We start from the raw sequence: 17,322 nt of genomic DNA, 5'->3' as shown, positions 1-17,322 counted from the left end.
GGTCTCTCCACGGCAGGCACGGAGCAGGACCTCAGGCAGACAGAGTGCAGGGAGAAGCCAGGTTCGAGTGGGGTGAGCAAGATGAAGGCAAGAGCCAGAGCAGGAGAGAGCGAGCGAGGGCAGGAGCAGGATGACGATGAGAGCCCAAATCGCTTTCTGGCCACTATTTAAGGTGTTTCTAGACAAAGTGTCCAAGGATGGATGCAAAGCACCCTGCTAATCGTAGCTCCCAAACCCAGCGGACTTCCCCCCATGGGAAGGGCTCTCCCTGCGGGAAGAATGGGCGCTAATTACCTGTCCCCTGGAGAAGGGGGAAGGCAATTTCGCACCTTGGAAGGCAATTTCATGCCTTTGTCTTTCCCCATTCAAACCTCCGCTGATGGAGATGGGGGAAGGGGGGTTTGGAGCACACCCTAACAACCCTAAATTCAGTTAATTAAACGAGAGCAAATCGTTATTGTCATTTCTTGAGAATATTTCACGTCCTATTTTTCAAAAGTGTTCTTTTTAAACCCTATGTGGTTTTATGGTGTTGGATTGATCTCTGTTGTGTGTAACAACGTAGGAAAAACCATCCACAGTCTTCATGAGAAAAACCTATTTCTAAATCACACGGTGCTGGCTAGGAATTCTGATTATGAAAGGTATAGGTGGCTCATCATAGGTACTATTTTAGTTTTGCCTCAGTATATGCTAGCTATTTTTTAAAAGCTTTGCAATGGTCTAGAATTTAGAATTGTATTATTGCATTCCACTGACAAAAGTCCACACATTATATATTTCAAAGCAGTAAAACACTTGACCCAAAATAACAGATTCCACAAATAGCTATACCAAAAGCCTCTTTCCTGAAATAAATTCTTGCCCAGGAGGAATCACAGTTGTGCCCTTCAGTGACATGAACTGCTGACAGAATGATTTCTTACCTTATGGAATTTAAGCAAAGCATATATCTCTCCTTGTCTTTCTTCAAGCTTGTTAAAGGAAAATAGCTACAGATTATCACTGAAAGCTAGTTAGACACATTATTCTGCATTTTATATATATACATACATACATATTGTGCCCCTCTACTCAGCACTGGTTAGGCCACACCTTGAGTACTGTGTCCAGTTCTGGGCCTCTCAGTTTAAGAAGGACATTGAGACTATTGAACATATCCAGAGAAGGGCAACGAGGCTGGTGAGAGGCCTCAAGCACAAGCCCTATGAGGAGAGGCTGAGGGAACTGGGATTGTTTAGCCTGGAGAAGAGGAGGCTCAGGGGAGACCTTATTGCTGTCTACAACTACCTGAAGGGAGGTTGTAGACAGGTGTGGGTTTGTCTCTTCTCCCAGGCAACCCAGCACCAGAACAAGAGGACACAGTCTCAAAATGCACCAGGGGAAGTTGAGGCTTGAGGTGAGGAGAAAGTTCTTCACTAAGAGAGTTGTTTGCCATTGGAATGTGCTGCCCAGAGAGGTGGTAGAGTCACCATCCCTGAAGGTGTTCAACAGGGGATTGGATGTGGCACTTGGTGCCATGGTTTAGTATTCATGAGGTGTTGGGTGACAGGTTGGACTTGATGATCTTTGAGGTCTTTTCAACCTTACTGATTCTATGATTCTATGATATATATATATGTAAAATATATAATCTCACAGGTCAGAGCATAGCCTATTTGAAGACAGTTACAGTCCCTAAAAACTGTAAGTTTTATCAGTGGTACCCATAGTTCATTAAAGGAACAGGTTAGTGATGTGTCTTCAGTGGCTTATTACATATCTCATCTTCTCTGATGACAACAATCTGAAAAATATTTGGAATGAAAATACTTTTTGGATTTTTATTCTTTTTTATATTTACCCCTCCCACATACTGCTTGTAGTTTGAGACAGTTTACTTGAAACTTTTCCACATGTGGCCAAACTGTAAGGCTGCAACATTTTTTGCTAACTTTGCCTCACTTTTTATGGCAGGGGGAGGAGTAAATCTTGGCTAAATACCTGTGAAATACCTTGCAGCTGAATCCTGCAAGACCTCAGATGTACTTACTGAAGTAATTTTGCACTCATTTTTCGCATTACCAGTTTTATGATAATGATGAAAGAAAGTTAAAAAATGAAATAAGATCTGGGGTGAAAAGCACAACTGGACTAAAATCAGGAGACTGAGAGAGAATGAAGGTATAAAAACTGAGGAGCAGGTGATAGAAAAGAAGATGGCAGTGTGAGAGATGCAGCCTTGCCCGACAATTAGAGAATAACCAAATCACAGAATCACCAAGGTTGGAAGAGACCTCAAAGGTCATCAAGTCCAACCTGTCACCACAGCCCTCATGACTAAACCATGGCACCAAGTGCCAAGTCCAGTCCCCTCTTGAACACCTCCAGGGATGGGGACTCCACCACCTCCCCGGGCAGCCCATTCCAATGGTGAACAACTCTCTCAGTGAAGAACTTTCTCCTCACCTTGAAGACCACACACAAAAAATAAAACAAGGAACAAAAAATCAATTTTAAAGAAGTATTTCCTGAAAGCAGGAGCAAATAAAGTTCCCTCTCTGTCTGTTCAATGGGTTTAGAAATGTTACAATTCCTTGCAAAATACATTATAGTTAAAATAAACCTTGAGATGTTAAGATTAGGTTTGTTCTAGGTGAGTAGTCTTGTAAAAGTTTATTGTTCTTGACATTTTTAGAAGGCAAGCACAAAGGCTATTGAGCACAAGCAATACAAATGCACTTCTTTTCATGTTAAAAACTGCAATATTACCTTTTTTCCCCTCAAAAACAAAACAAAACAAAACAAAACAAAACAAAACAAAACAAAGCAACCCCCAACTTCAACAACTTTTCTTGAAAGCTATAGTTTCTTAGCCTGGAGAAGAGGAGACTCAGGGGTGACCTTATTACTCTCTACAACTACCTGAAGGAAGGTTGTAGACAGACGGATGTTGGTCTCTTCTCCCAGGCTGCCAGTACCAGAACAAGAGAACACAGTCTCAGGCTGCACCAGGGGAGGTTTAGGTTGGATGTTAGGAAGAAGTTCTATACAGAGAGAGTGATTGCCCATTGGAATGGGCTGCCTGGGGAGGTGGTGGAGTTGCCATCATTGGAGGTGCTCAGGAGGAGACTTGATGGGGTGCTTGGTGCCATGGGTTAGTTGTTTAGGTGGGTTGGATTGGTTGAGGGGTTGGACACGATGATCTTGAAGGTCTCTTCCAACCTGGTTTATTCTATGCATGTATGTATGTATGTATTCTATGTATGTACAGGAAAAAAAAGAAACAAGGAATACTCAAGATTTTAAATGCATTAGTATAGGTATCCATATCAATAGACTGGAGGCAGGGAGCTCTGGGAAATTTCTGTTTATAAGAAGGACAAAAAACAAATAGAGCAACAATAACAAAGTGTGGAAAATTCTTGCATCTTTTCCTCAGACTGGAATGGGACACCTGCGCGTCACGAAAGAAGGCCTGCGTCTGGAAGGGGAATCGGAATTCTTATTCCCTCTTTATGCCAAAGAAATCCATTCTCGAGTGGTAAGCAGATAATTTTTCTATAATGCTAAAATAAAATCCATGCAGTTATGAACAGCTGAATTCATGCCAAGTCCAGGCATCTGTCATGGAACTATATATATGTGTGTGTGTGTACATGTATACACAGATATTTTTGCCTGCTTTACAAGGATCACAGGATGGTCTTTAGGTCAATGTTCTGATGCTGTGATAGAATTAACATTTTTTGCTTTTAGGCACGAGATAAGTAGCTCAAAAAGAAATTAGAAATGTCACTGTGTGTAAGCAATGCTAACTTTTTAAGTGTGTGTAGAAAGTTTTTCATTATTTTTACAGAGATTAATATAGGCTTCTCTTTGAAAGTGTTCATTTTGTTTGCTCATCCATTACTGCATAGTTTTGGTATCTCTTTAGTAAGTTTGGGTTTTGTCATTTCTAGGACAATGATATTGAGTGTATGATGTCTTTATATACTGATGTTTTTAAAATCTACAGGACTAAATCAAGAGATGTTCTTGTCCCCTAAACATATTTGTAGCTCTCCACTGGACTCCCTCCAGTGTGTCCTTGTCTCTAGGACTGGACATAGTGCACCATATGTGGCTTCACAGGGCAGTGTAGAGGGAGAGGAGAACCTCCCTCGACCTGCTGCTCACATTGTTCTTAATGCATCCTAGGGTACCACTGGCCTTCATGACCACAAATCCACAGTGCTGACTCATGGTAAACTTTTTATCCAGCAAGACTCCAATGTCCTTCTCTGCTGGGCTGCTTTCCAGCAGGTCAACCCCTAAACTGTACTGGTGCGTGGAGCTGTTTCTTCCTGTGTACAGGACTTTATACTTGTCCGTGTTGAACTTCATGTGGTTCCTCTCTGCAACAAGTATTTCCAGTAGAATAGCATCTCTTACTTAGATGGTGAAATTCCATTATTGAATCTGTATTTCCATTTTGTTTCTTAGGCTGTATTTTCTGCCTCATAGACAGTGGGGAAAACTATTTATGTGCTTAAGAGAATTTCCCTTGAGGTAGTTTATCCAACAAAATATGTTATTTAAGATCAGCATAGCTAATACTTAAGAACTCACTCTGCCCCAAAAAATTGTTATGCAATGTTGAGTTACTGTTTGTGCTCTTCCTTCCAGCTTTTAACACATCTAGAACAATACAGGAAGAAAGAGGTGTGGCAGCATCTCGTATAAGCTTAGCTGTTTAATGACCGATCATGATCATTAGTAGCATGGATTAATTAGAGTCTTGAGGCTATTGCATGTCTTTGCCCCCTATGAAATAATAACTCATCAGAGGTTTTTTGTTTATTTGCTTGCTTTTTTAAAACATTCAAACTCTCTAGGGCTTAATTGCCTGTATCTTTATCTCCTGAGTGCCATCCATATATTAATTCTTAGCGAAGTTATGATTTCTTTTTCTAAGTTTTTCATAGAAATTTGGGGCACTCACAGCCATAACAGCAGCCTTCTGCCTTGCCTTAATAGTTTTCTCCCTGCAGTCTCCTAACAGCTTTTCTCACCTAATGAGGTCGCCAATATGCTAAGAAAATATGTAGCAGAAGATGTGCTTGCTGTGCATGATCTCCAGAGGCTGTTACAAGTTTATTCCTTCATTATGAGTCCAACACAGAGTTGTGGGCAACACCATTGCATCTTAGCTAATACATATTCATACAGAGCTACAAGAGGAGAATTTATAAATATGATACTAGATTTTAATTAGTTTAACAACACATGTGTAGACAATGCCCAGATTTGTGGGTCATTTAGCACATGTACTAAAATGTTACCTATTTATCTGATCTTTGCTGAACTTCCTTTTCCACTTCATACTAACTTCTTACCATAAATGTGAACTTACTTTTTTTCTTCAGACTTTTAGTTACTTGTGTTAATTCTGATAGCTTTCTCTTATCCTGATGTGATTTACAAGATGAGATTCATTTGTTTTGCCAACTTAATGACTTCTTTTGAGATAACCTATCTTCCTACTTGTAAGATAAGTTTTTGGTTTTTTTAAATAAAAGTTGGACTCCAAACTCCATGTTGCTTGACCACTGTTATTAGGTAAGTGTTTGTAGGAAAATTCATCACATAATATATGTTCAAAATTCTTAGGTTACCTCATACTGTAAGCATTAAATTACAATGAATAGAATAGAATAGATCAGGTTGGAAAAGACTTTTCAGCTCATCCAGTCCTATTATTACCTGACACCCTAAAACTCCCTCACCTGCTCCATATTCCCCCTTTTTCCCCTCAAAACCCAGAGCACCTGGGCTCTCTTGGAGTCTCCTCCCACCCCAGGTGTGGCCACTTGGCCCTCCCCACCCACTCCCTTTTATATTCGCCTCCAGGAAAGGCAGAACCCCTAAGCTGAGCCCATCTGGGCTTGAGGGATCCTCCTCTCATCACTGGTGAGTGCCCATGGTGCACACTGGGTGATGGTGGTGGTGACAACAAAGGCCGGGGGGCCTGGTGGCCCCCCGGTTAGGTAGGGAAAAAACTTGATGACCATTCCAATGTTATCCACGGGTGCTGGCTGGGCTTCCTTACTGGGGCTGAGCTCCTCTGTGTGGTATCTTGGCTGGTGAGGGTCATGTCCCCAGCTGTGGGATGGGTGCAAGTTGGTGGTGGTGGAGCAAGAGCTGTTTAGTCAGATGATATTATGCTAATTATACTATTTTTACCTGGAGGCCCCTTGAATCTGCTCTTATCATTCAATAACTCTCTGCTTTTGTGTCTCATTTAAAGACCATTTCTTCCCCTTCACTGCTCCTTTTCAGAAATAAGGAAGGAAAGGAGGGGGGAAAAGCAATAAAGCATATCTGGAAAATGCATTCACTTATCAATCAGTTCTGAACAGGAAGCCTTCAGGAAGAGGGGCAGGTTGAAAAGTGAGACTCGCTTCTCATGAATCTCAAGACAAATGTCAAAAAGAGCAGACAGAAAAAGCCTGCATCTTCTCCATTGTGGCTATGTTTCATAGTGGTAAATGCAGAGGAAAAAGTTCAAGCTGGCTTGGAAATCAGTCACACTTCTCTATAGAAAGAATCAGTGAGAAAAGGACATTGTAACAAGAGAATACCCATCCTTCATACAGAATTAACCAGGCTGGAAAAGGCCTTTGACGTAGAGTCCAACCTATCACCCAACATCATCTAAGCAACTAAACCCTGGCACTAAGTGCCTCATCCAGTCTTCCTTTAAACATTTCCAGGGACAGTGACTCTACCACCTCCCTGGGCAGCCCATTCCAATGACTGATCACTTTCTCTGTAAAGAATTTCTTCCTAACATCCAGCCTAAACCTTCCCTTGTGCAGCTTGAGACTGTGTCCTCTTGTTCTGTCATAGATTGTCTGGGAGAAGAGACCAACTCCCACCTAGCTACAACCTCCCTTCAGCTAGTTGTAAACAGCAATAAGGTCTCCTCTGAGCCTCCTCTTCCCCCAGCTGAAATGGAAGCTTATTTGGGAGTGATTTTCAGGGGTTAGCTCTTTGAGGTGCTGCAGGGTTTCTCCTGAATCCCGAAAAAGTACCAGAAGCTATGTATGTGAAAAATACTGATTTTTAGCATCATTCCAGTAGTTAGAAATTCATTTATCTAGGAATGAGTGTCCCCTCTGAGGTCACAACAAGGCAACTTACTAATGCCCTGTTTGTGTCATGTATTCCCTGACTTTAGGTTCTTGTCCATTAGACACATAGTATGCTTTAGTGTGAAGGCACCTGTACTGCAAATAACTTTCTCATCTCTTTTTAACTCTATCAGTTATCTAAAATTTACTGATCCAAATGAGTGTGATCAGACTCAGATGATTTTCTAATACCTAATATTAGGTAATGAGAGTGGTCAGTATGATCTCCCTGAAAATCAGCTCCATTTAAAGACAATTCAGGTGGTAAACTGAAGAAAAATGTAAGAACCCACTCAATGCCACTTTACAAACATTTTGGGACACTTCAAATGACCTCTGCTAGGTCTCTTGCCATGCAGCAGTTTCATTAGTGCCTGTATATCTAATCTGATGGGTCACAGTGGTCAGCTAGGTCCATCAAAACAGTTACTTACCTGTTCTTCAAGACAAGGAGAAGCTTCAGAAGGCTCCAAAAGTCCTGTAGTACAGAAAGTTTGAGTGGACGATACGGGTGTCACAACCCAGTTAGCCTATACCAACCCTGGTCATCTGCAGGGGTCAAGTTAAGATTCAAACAATTCACTTGGAGTAAATAAAGGTGAACTGATGTCGAAGAGCTGATAAATTGGGTTTATTAGATTGGACCAATGCAGAAAGAAAATGGGAAGGAAGAGGAGAGGGAAAAGTAGAGAGAGAAAGAGAGGATGAGAGAGAGAGACTTGAAGAGCAAAGGAAGGAATATCACCATTCCCTGGATTTAGATCATGGAATTATTACAGGAACAGTCCCAACTTCTTGGTGGCTGGCACACACTTTGAAAAGGTAGCGGGGGCTCCTCCATTGCAGTGGTGGAAACAGAGCAGTGCGAAGCTGACAGAGCAGTGCAGACAGATGGAGCTTTCTGAGCCACATAGGCAGTGCAGAGTGGCAGCAGGAACTGGGGTACAGACTGCAGTGTGGAGCAGAGGGAGTGGTGCAGCGCAGCTGGCTGTGCAGACTGGGTGGAGCAAAGCTTTTGAGCATGCTGTTTGCACCTGGTCCCCTGGGAGCTGCAGTTCCCCCATCACCCCCTGTGGGGCAAGGTTGGTGCCTCCAGAGCTGCGCAGAGTGCAATGTGCATATTTGCCTTTCTGTGGCGCTGTTACAGTGGTTTTAAGCCACGCTGTCAGGCCATGTCACACCCTGTTTGAGACACAAAAGCAATAGGGATCCCACAATGGGAATAAGTAATGGAAATGGTAGGTGTTCAACAAGCACAACACCAAGACATGAGTTAACACAAGGGGATGCCTTTATTTTGTGAAGTAATTCCATGCTGACTACAGTCTAAGAATAACGTAACATTTGGAATTGCCTTCCATAGTGTCATAGACTGAATTGAACCTGCTGCTGTTATTCACACCATGCTGCAGTCATGCCAGCTTCAAAAATGAAAGTGCTAACTGGAGCAAAATATTATAGGGCTTGAAGTTCAGATTGCAGCATGGGAGGCTCCCTGTTCAGGTTTTTTCTGGCTTCCAGCTTTTTCGATGTGGTCTTTGCTTTTCTACAGGCATGGCAGCAGGAAGAGTAGGAGTCAGGTAGCCGCTGGTTTTAGCCTTCTGGTTTATGCTGGGTTTTCTTTGTATTTCACTCTGCTTCCTCTGCAAATAGCCTAAGATAAGGTAATCATGCATTGTATTATTAGATTCTGTGATTATTAGACATGCATTGTATTATAGCTTATTAGATTAATTAGATTGTTAGCTAAGGTAATTATGCATTGTCCTCATGATATCTCATGTTATATTCAACCCATTATCTCAACCCTGAGTTTCATATGTCACTTTTGTGTTGGGGGAGCAGGCAATTGTGCTAAGCCATTAAATTGTGGTGAGGTGTGATAGGGATGAATGAAGACACCAATTACATCTTCTCGGCAAGTTCTGGCTTCCATAAGCAGCACAGAATGATGGGTAGGCATGAGGTTGTGATTGCTCTGCAAATGTCCCAGCTGTGATGCAACCCATGGAGAGAGTTAAGCCAAATATGAGTGCCATTGTTTTTTGACCTTCAGATGTGATTTTCTATACTGGGACACCAGATGTGGAACAGCACAGGGTGTATTAAGCTCAAATTGTGGTGCAGGTATGTGGACAAGCAGGTAAAGCTGATCAGCCTGCTGATAAACTTCTGTCATCCTTCCAAGGGACAAACAGGGAGACGTTTTAATTTCAACTGACACACTTATCTGTACTGTCATCTATTAAAGTCAGCTTTGAGCTAGTCAGCCTGATGCTTTCTCCATCACCCACTGTCTGAATTGCCTTGCTAGGAAAGTCAGGGCCAGGTGCCAGAATCAAGTCAAAGCATTCAAGCTTCATGGACCACTGAGGAAGCAGAATGCAGATGCACATTTCTCACCATGTTGATATGACAGCATAAGTTTTCAAAATGGGGTACTCACACTTCAGTGAAGTGGCAGTCTTCTAGGACACTCAATTATCTATTGAAATGAGTAAATCTAGTACTTAACCATTTTTTTTCCCCAAAGGATAAAATATTAGCAATGATATTCATTAGGCTAGTAAAACAGATCTTGTTCACCTGAAGTTTCTGTGGTTTTTTTTCCTTATATTAAATCTGATATGGTTGAAGTAATAAAAAATATCTGCCCAGATTATTTGATGACATCCACAGATGGTTTTGTAGCTACAAAGCTCTTCCAGTGACTGACCTAATTTAAACAGTAGACTAAATGTTTTAAATTGTAAAAAGTTCTAATTATTCTACTGAATCTACTCTTTTGCTCCATACTTCAGGACTCATCACTGCTTCTCCAGTCTACTCACAATGTGACTGTGAATGCTCGCAATTCAAATGGGGAAGTCACAGGCAGATTAAATGTGGGTAAGTCTAGATGATTAGTTCTCTGTTTTGGAAATATTGTATTGAATATTTTCAAAGAGCTTCCAGGATCTAAAGCACTAAACACATTATTATATTTTACTCTTATGGCCATATTTTAATAACCCAACTGCCACTCAATAAGTACCCAGAGTATATTTTCAGTTTCTCAGTCAAGCATTAGTTCTGTAAATATTCTAAGCACTTCTTCATTGCAGAGTTATGCAAGTAAGGTCACTGCAGAAGTTACACTTTTTCTTATGTAAATATATCTATTGATAGCTGCAAATAATTTTCTAACAACATGATAGAATTGTTAGGGTTGGAAGGGATCTCAAGAATCATCTAATTCCAACCACCCTGCTATGGGCAGGGACACCACGCTATATCAAGTTGCTCAGAGCCACATTCAGCCTGGCTGTAAAAAAATCAAGAGATGGGGCTTCAACTACCTCCCTGGGCAACCTGTTCCAGTGTCTCACATGGTGAAGAGCTTCTTCCTAGCATCCAATCTGAATCTAGCCATTTCTATTTTCGTTTCATTCCCCCTAGTGCTATCATTACCTGACACCTTAGAAAGTCCCTCAGCAGCTTTCTTGTAGGCTCCCTTAAGATACTGGAAGGCCACAACAAGGTCTCCTTGGAGCCTTCTCTTCTCCAGGCTGAATAGCCCCAACTCTCTGTCCCCATAGGAGAAGTGCTCCAGCCTTCTAATCATCCTCATGGCCCTTCTCTGGACATGCTGGAGCATGTCCAGATCCTTCCTGTAAGAGGGGCTCCAGAACTGGAGGCAGTACTCCAGGTGGGGTCTCACCAGAGCAGAATAGAAGGGGAGAGTCACCTCTCTCGACCTGCTGACAAATGTGACAGGAGAACATACCTAGAGAGGTCTGCACATCTTTCTTCATTTCCTGGTATTCCAGAGACCAATACATTTAAGAGGATGCAAAAAATGTACACATTTTGCCATATTTGGTAGCAGTAAGATTCATTGATTTACTGAGTGAAATCAATAGATCTAGACAGACATAGGTGATACATCTTGGCAGCAGGAATAAGCAGACTAAGACTCTTTTAAAAATGTGGGTTTTTTATTAAGCAAGAGTGGCAATGATATGTGTCAGGTTTCACAGAATCACCAAGGTTGGAAGAGACCTCAAAGATCAAGTCCAACCTGTCACCACAGACCTCATGACTAAACCATGGCACCAAGTGCCAAGTACAGTCCCCTCTTGAACACCTCCAGGGACGGTGACTCCACCACCTCCCTGGGCAGCCCATTCCAATGGCTAACGACTCAAACAGTGAAAAACTTTCTCCTCACCTCAAGCCTAAATTTCCCCTGGTGCAGGTTGAGACTGTGTCCTCTTGTTCTGGTGCTGGTTGCCTGGGAGAAGGGACCAACCCCTTCCCGGCTACAACCACCCTTCAGGTAGTTGTAGACAGCAATAAGGTCTCCCCTGAGCCTCCTCTTCTCCAGGCTAAACAATCCCAGCTCCCTCAGCCTCTCCTCATAGGGCTTGTGCTCAAGGTCTCTCTCCAGCCTCGTTGCCCTTCTCTGGACATGTTCAAGTGTCTCGATGTCCTTCTTAAATTGAGGGGCCCAGAAGTGGACACAGTACTCAAGGTGTGGCCTAACCAGTGCTGAGTACAGGGGCAGAATTACTTCCCTGCTCCTTCTGGCCACACTATTCTTGATGCATGCCAGGATGCCATTGGCCTTCTTGGCCACTTGGGTTTGTTATTTTTTTTACAACCTTTATTTGACTTTAGAGGAAAAAAAGTATCCATTTATTAATTAGTTTCTTCTGAAATCTTTGTGCAGCAAACCATGATTTCTTACTTGTTTAACTGTGAGGCTAAGTCAATATGCTGAAGTTGTTTACTAGATTGGGGCTCAGATAAGCATCGATGAGCAACTTTTCTATGCTGATAAGACTGTGTAACATCTATAAAAATTCCCGTTTGAAGAATTATCATGTCAATTTGTTGGACACTGTGCAAGCTTCCCTGTTTTCAAACAAATTTAAAGTAAAAAAAAATATAGCATTTTAAACTTTTAATGGGAATAGCAGGCTCCTTTATGAGTGTATAATTATACAATTTGGCCATTCAATGTCTCTGAATATCTTTTGTTTTTTAATTCCAGCTATTCATGAAGTTCTGAATTATTCCACTCAAGAAAATGCTGCTAAATAGCTATCAAAACTTGACAGCAGCATTCAAATCTCATTTTGATAATAATTAAAGATGTGAATTGTGCAGTTTCATAGTATTGGTAAAATTACTAAATTAGTTTGTAATAATTAACTATACAGTGACCAAAACCAAACAGACCACATGGTCCAAATTTTTTTGGTGATATGGCGCACATGCTGCTGATTCTGTCTGCTCTGTCATGGGATCAGGTGTGTATCTGCCCTGTGGTCATGTGCTAATCCTGCCTGAGAGGAAGCTCTTAGCTTTGGGAAGGGCAGAATGCACAGCTGATCATTTACCACCACTCTAATTTGTCCAACCTGATCCTTGCCTATGTCTGAGAAATTTACAGTTAAAATCATATCAGCCCAAGAGCCTGATGTCTCACAGGCCTAGAACTGCTAATAGGAAAGGTGTGCTATAAAGATGTTCATGACTACTTGGTCCTGTATTGAACTGAGGCACTTGTCAGAAGAGTGACATTATTGTTAAGAAGTGGTTTTGCACGACAGTGAAAAGAGCTGCTCTGATTGCTGCTGAACTCGATTCTGTCATTGTATTTTAATATACACATAACATACTTAGGGAACTATGGAAATAAGTAAGGAGCTTGACTATTTCAAGATGGAAACTTGACATAGCTTTGACAGATGAAGGTGCATTACTTCTCAGACGATGTTTCTGCATGAACAATCAAGCAACTTTGTTGGGGTAAAAATGTCAGCATAGAATTGTGTGTTCAGCACCTTTAATGTGACTGAGATTCATAAGTGAACAGGCTGAGATGTTCAACCATGATGTATCTTTCCTGTTAACTTCAGTGCTGGAAGCAGTGTATTTTACTGAAAGAAAAAATACTTTAGTTGTTTTGCCAGCCAATGGGTTTAAGTCTTACCTTAGGAAAAGGAAGCCTGGCAAAAATAACAAATGTCAGACAATGGTTTTTTTTTTCCCATTCACAGTCACCACTAAGTCGTCTTCTGAGAGCATTAATAAAGAGCAGCACAGAAAGTGAGGTACAATGTGCTATTTTAAGTAAATATAAAGTTTAAAATATCTGCTCAGTAGGGTTAGAGACATCTAGATTGAATAAAAGTTATAAACTGATGACCCAACAGATTGAGAGTCAAAGAGAATTAAGAGAGCCAGGGAGAGAGATGCTTATAGACAGGGAAAGGATGTCTACAGAGCACATGGTAACTATTTTCGTTAGAATAGCCCCTGTCTTTAAAATCAGAATTAAGTTTCACATGTCATTATCACAGCTTGCTGATCAACATGAAAACTAAAATATTTAGAACTTTAATTGATAATCTGATAGAGCTGCTAACCATCATCTCCAAGATTCCTGTTCTTATCACTTCAAAGCCTTATTCAGCCCTAGATTAAAAAAGAAATGTGGCACCTTTGATTTACACCCTGAGATGTAGTAAAGCAACTTAATGTAAAAAAGTTATTGAACTTTTTCAATACTGAATGATAGCAAATATATATGATCTAGAAAAGAAATATATAGACTATACAGTCAATTATGAAGTACTTGGTATCAAACAGTAAATGATGCTTCACCTAAGTAAACTTATGTCTGCATATGCAGCCTGCTAACAGATTAATATAATGCAGTCAGATTTTGCAGTGGTGTTCCAATGCCAAATATTAAGACAGTGGATGAAAAGCAGCTTGTTTCTAACTATCTTTGCAGAAAAGCAGAGGGCTGTGTTTTTTTAAATATCTTTTTGAATTTCAAGGATCATTTAAGAAGGCTTTAATGTACAGAAGACCCTAAGTTCTGCTTGTAATACATCTTTATCAGGAGGGGAAAAAACAAACCACAAAACAGAGGAAAGAGGCTTCCAAAGTCATGCAAGGTCTGTGAGAACAGATTCTGGTACACTGAGCTGCTACTTCTCCTCCACGTTCAATCTTTTACACCAAGGAACAGTAACATCAGTAGCTTTAGGTCAGGGGTTAGGTTTCAAGCACTAAAAGCTAGAGGGAATTTAGATAGCTGTATAATGAAGCTGTTCTATACTTTGACACATTAAATCAGCACCACTCAGAAAGCATGGGAATACAGCAGAAGTCAAAAATGGCTTATGCAGTCTGGAAACAGAATTACAGTTAACATTCTGCCTCAAGACTCTTCTTATGTCCATCACATTAATCTGAACAATGAGAGCATTAGTGCTATCCCAGCCCTCTTTTTTTCAAACAGGAACAACATGCTAAGGAAACAGATAAGTGTCAGTACCTAATATATTGCTTCATTAGCATTAATTGCCATCTTTAAACTACTGCTTTCCAATGTAAAATCATTTCTGGTGTTCTTATCAGCTTCTTGATATTTCATTTTGGTATTTTTTTTCATCAGAGCCTTAAGAGGAAGAAAACAGTGTTAATGAAGCATGATGTATGTAAGAAGAGTTTGATAATGTTTTTACAGGGAAAACCCTGAAGCTGGTTTCATAAACTTGGCTTAATTAATGACATTGTAAAATCATTTAGCTTTTCCTTCCTTATTTTTCCCAGAAGGCTTTCATAAAAAAAAACTTCATTTTTGTCCACATAAGTTCATTCTTATCTTTAAGATAAAAGCCAGAACGTATTTCTTGAAGGTCTTTGTGCTGCAGGAAGATGATTATTTGCACAACTTTAATTGCTGTCCAGCTGGGTTATAAGACAGAAAGATACAACATAGAAATAATTAATAGATAAACTGGAAACTTCTAAGTCTTCCTATGATTGAGACCTTACAATATTTGTTCCAAGGGGATTAAAGTAGGGACTTATACTTCTGGGAGCATAAATAATTTAGCTCCCTATGAGTCCAATCATATCAAGACATACATGCTAGCTTTACTTAAAAGCAAAATTTGACTCAGGTTGGGCAAAATTTAGGGAATGGCAGGTGGTTGCTTAAAACCTCCTGCAAACTTGTCAACCAAGCCTCTTTTCTAATTTCCTTTTTTAATCCATGACAGATGTGTTTCTGTCCTATGTTAAATGCACATACTGTTCATCTTTTGTGAGACTATTGTGTATTTAAATGGATATAATTTTGAAAGCACTTAAAACAAATAGCATAGAAAAGTAGATTTCTATTGATCATCACTCTACAGTTTAATATCTAGATTCAGATGAAAGCTACCTTCTTCTGCAAGAAATACCATGGACGTCTATGTACCATGTATAGTAAGGTGCTTAGCACAGCAAGATTAACACACCCTGCCCCCAAATGTGATAATCTTTATGAAGAAATATGTGATAATGTTCAGGGCCAGCAATACTGAGTTAAGACAGACGTTAAACATGCTCTGGAAGTTAATCAGGTAGTTAAGCGTATTGCCAACTCGCTTAAATATGCCAACAGCACAGTTCAGGGGAAATTTAACTTGGCCAAGGGCATTTGAACCCTTCACTGTCCCTTCTTTTCTAACTGTGTTTTGAAGAAGTGAAAAGCAATGGGAATTTAGCTCTGAAAAAAAAAAGGCTAATGTCTGGGAAATTTTTTTTTATTTGGAATAAGAACCAGATAGTGGACACCTGTCTCTCATCAGACTAATTACTCATCTGATTAGGCCCTTTCTCTCTTTATTTTATTGGAAGGAATTAAAAATAAGTTGGGGGGGGAAGAGGAATAATTACATGTTTTATTACCTCAACTTTCACAGTCTTCAGTAAATTTGCAGTCCCCAAAGTATTTTGCTACATCTGGTATAGTAATCCTTATCACAAGCCTGTGCATGATAATTTAGAAGATAATTGTTGTTGCTAAAGATGAGGGCAGTCCCTGTACTTCCTTCCTTTTAAGTGATAAAAAGATTGAATTATTTGCTTTGGTTAATGATAGATTAATTTGTAAAGGTTAGCTTAAAATAAGTGAATTTATTGTGACTATGATCTATTGGAGAATTTGGATAACCAAGTACATCTAAAATCCTACTCATTTCAAGTGTAACACTACTTTCTTCTTGAAGCTAACATGACTCCTGATCTGAATTAGTAGCTAAAAGAAGGCTCTAGATCTCTCTTTGCCAAAAGTCTGCAGAAGACAGGGAGCTGGTTGAGTCAGCAACCTTGGATGTGTTTAAAGGTCGTTTGGATGTGGTGCTTGGGGATATGGTTTAGGGGTGAACCTTGTAGAGTAGGGTTATCGGTTGGACTTGATGATCCTGAGGGTCTTTTCCAACCTGAACGTTTCTGTGAAGACACACCACACAACATCCTCGTGAACTACTTGAACATGTGTCTGCAGTGTACCCTGGTGGCAATGAGGTCTAACAGCATATGCAGCTGCATCTTTCTACTTGTGGTAAGCTCTCTCCAGTACAAGAGAGATAAGAGGAGATTCACACAAGGAGCCATTAAAATGGTCAGGAAGGAGAAGAACATGAAGAGACTGAAGAAATTGTTTCTTTTCTGTAGGTTAAACAAGGTTTAAAGGTGGCTTTTAATGTCTGCCTGTGTCCTGGTTTTGCTGCCACAGTATCTCAGGCTGCAGGCCATTAGCACTTTCAAGTCATGACAGATGACTTGAGTTGGCTTACAGGTGTGTACCAGACCGTGAGCATCATACTCAGTACAAAGGAGGAATTTTGCTGAGGAGAGGGAAGCCTCTTGCTTGGGATCTGTTTTGGGGTTTTGCTTACCCATTTCCTGCTCTTGAGGACTGCTTTCCTGGATATTGTGACTGCTACGCTTCTACTGGCTGAGTATAACTTTGTATCTCTTACATTGACACTGGTATTAATTTGGCTATTTCATTAAATCTGGTTTTGTTTCAATCTGTGGGTCTTCCCTCCTTTTCCTGATGCCTCTTCTCCACTGACAAGAGGTCATCAGGTGATGGAGTAACTTCTATAGTTTTACGCTGCAGATACAGGCTAAATGTAGACAGCCTGCTACTAGGAGGGCTAGAGACAAGATGAGGTCAGACTATTCTCAGAAGTGTAGAGTAAAAGGGCAAGAGTTAGTGGTCATAGGTCACATTGAGGCAAAAAGTGTCTGCATAAAACTGGGGGAAAATATAACTGTTATAATGGTTAACCATGGGAACAGGTTGCCCAGGAAGGTTGTTAAACCC

General features: G+C 40.6%; 1 protein-coding gene across 1 annotated transcript in view; it reads left to right on the top strand.

The window, feature by feature from the left end:
• SGCG (sarcoglycan gamma) overlaps window positions 1–17,322 on the top strand; it is a 137,920-nt gene that overhangs the window by 78,037 nt on the left and 42,561 nt on the right. The window contains exons 5-6 of the mRNA XM_054164601.1: window positions 3,422–3,523; window positions 9,956–10,043. Coding sequence (XP_054020576.1) covers window positions 3,422–3,523; window positions 9,956–10,043 — 190 coding nt within the window. The remainder of the gene's footprint in view (window positions 1–3,421; window positions 3,524–9,955; window positions 10,044–17,322) is intronic.

The sequence above is a fragment of the Dryobates pubescens genome, chromosome 10 (genome assembly GCF_014839835.1).
Source record: "Dryobates pubescens isolate bDryPub1 chromosome 10, bDryPub1.pri, whole genome shotgun sequence".
In the NCBI taxonomy this organism is placed as follows: Eukaryota; Metazoa; Chordata; class Aves; order Piciformes; family Picidae; genus Dryobates; species Dryobates pubescens.
Note: the sequence above shows the minus strand (reverse complement) of the source record. Positions and strands in the feature narration are given on the sequence as shown.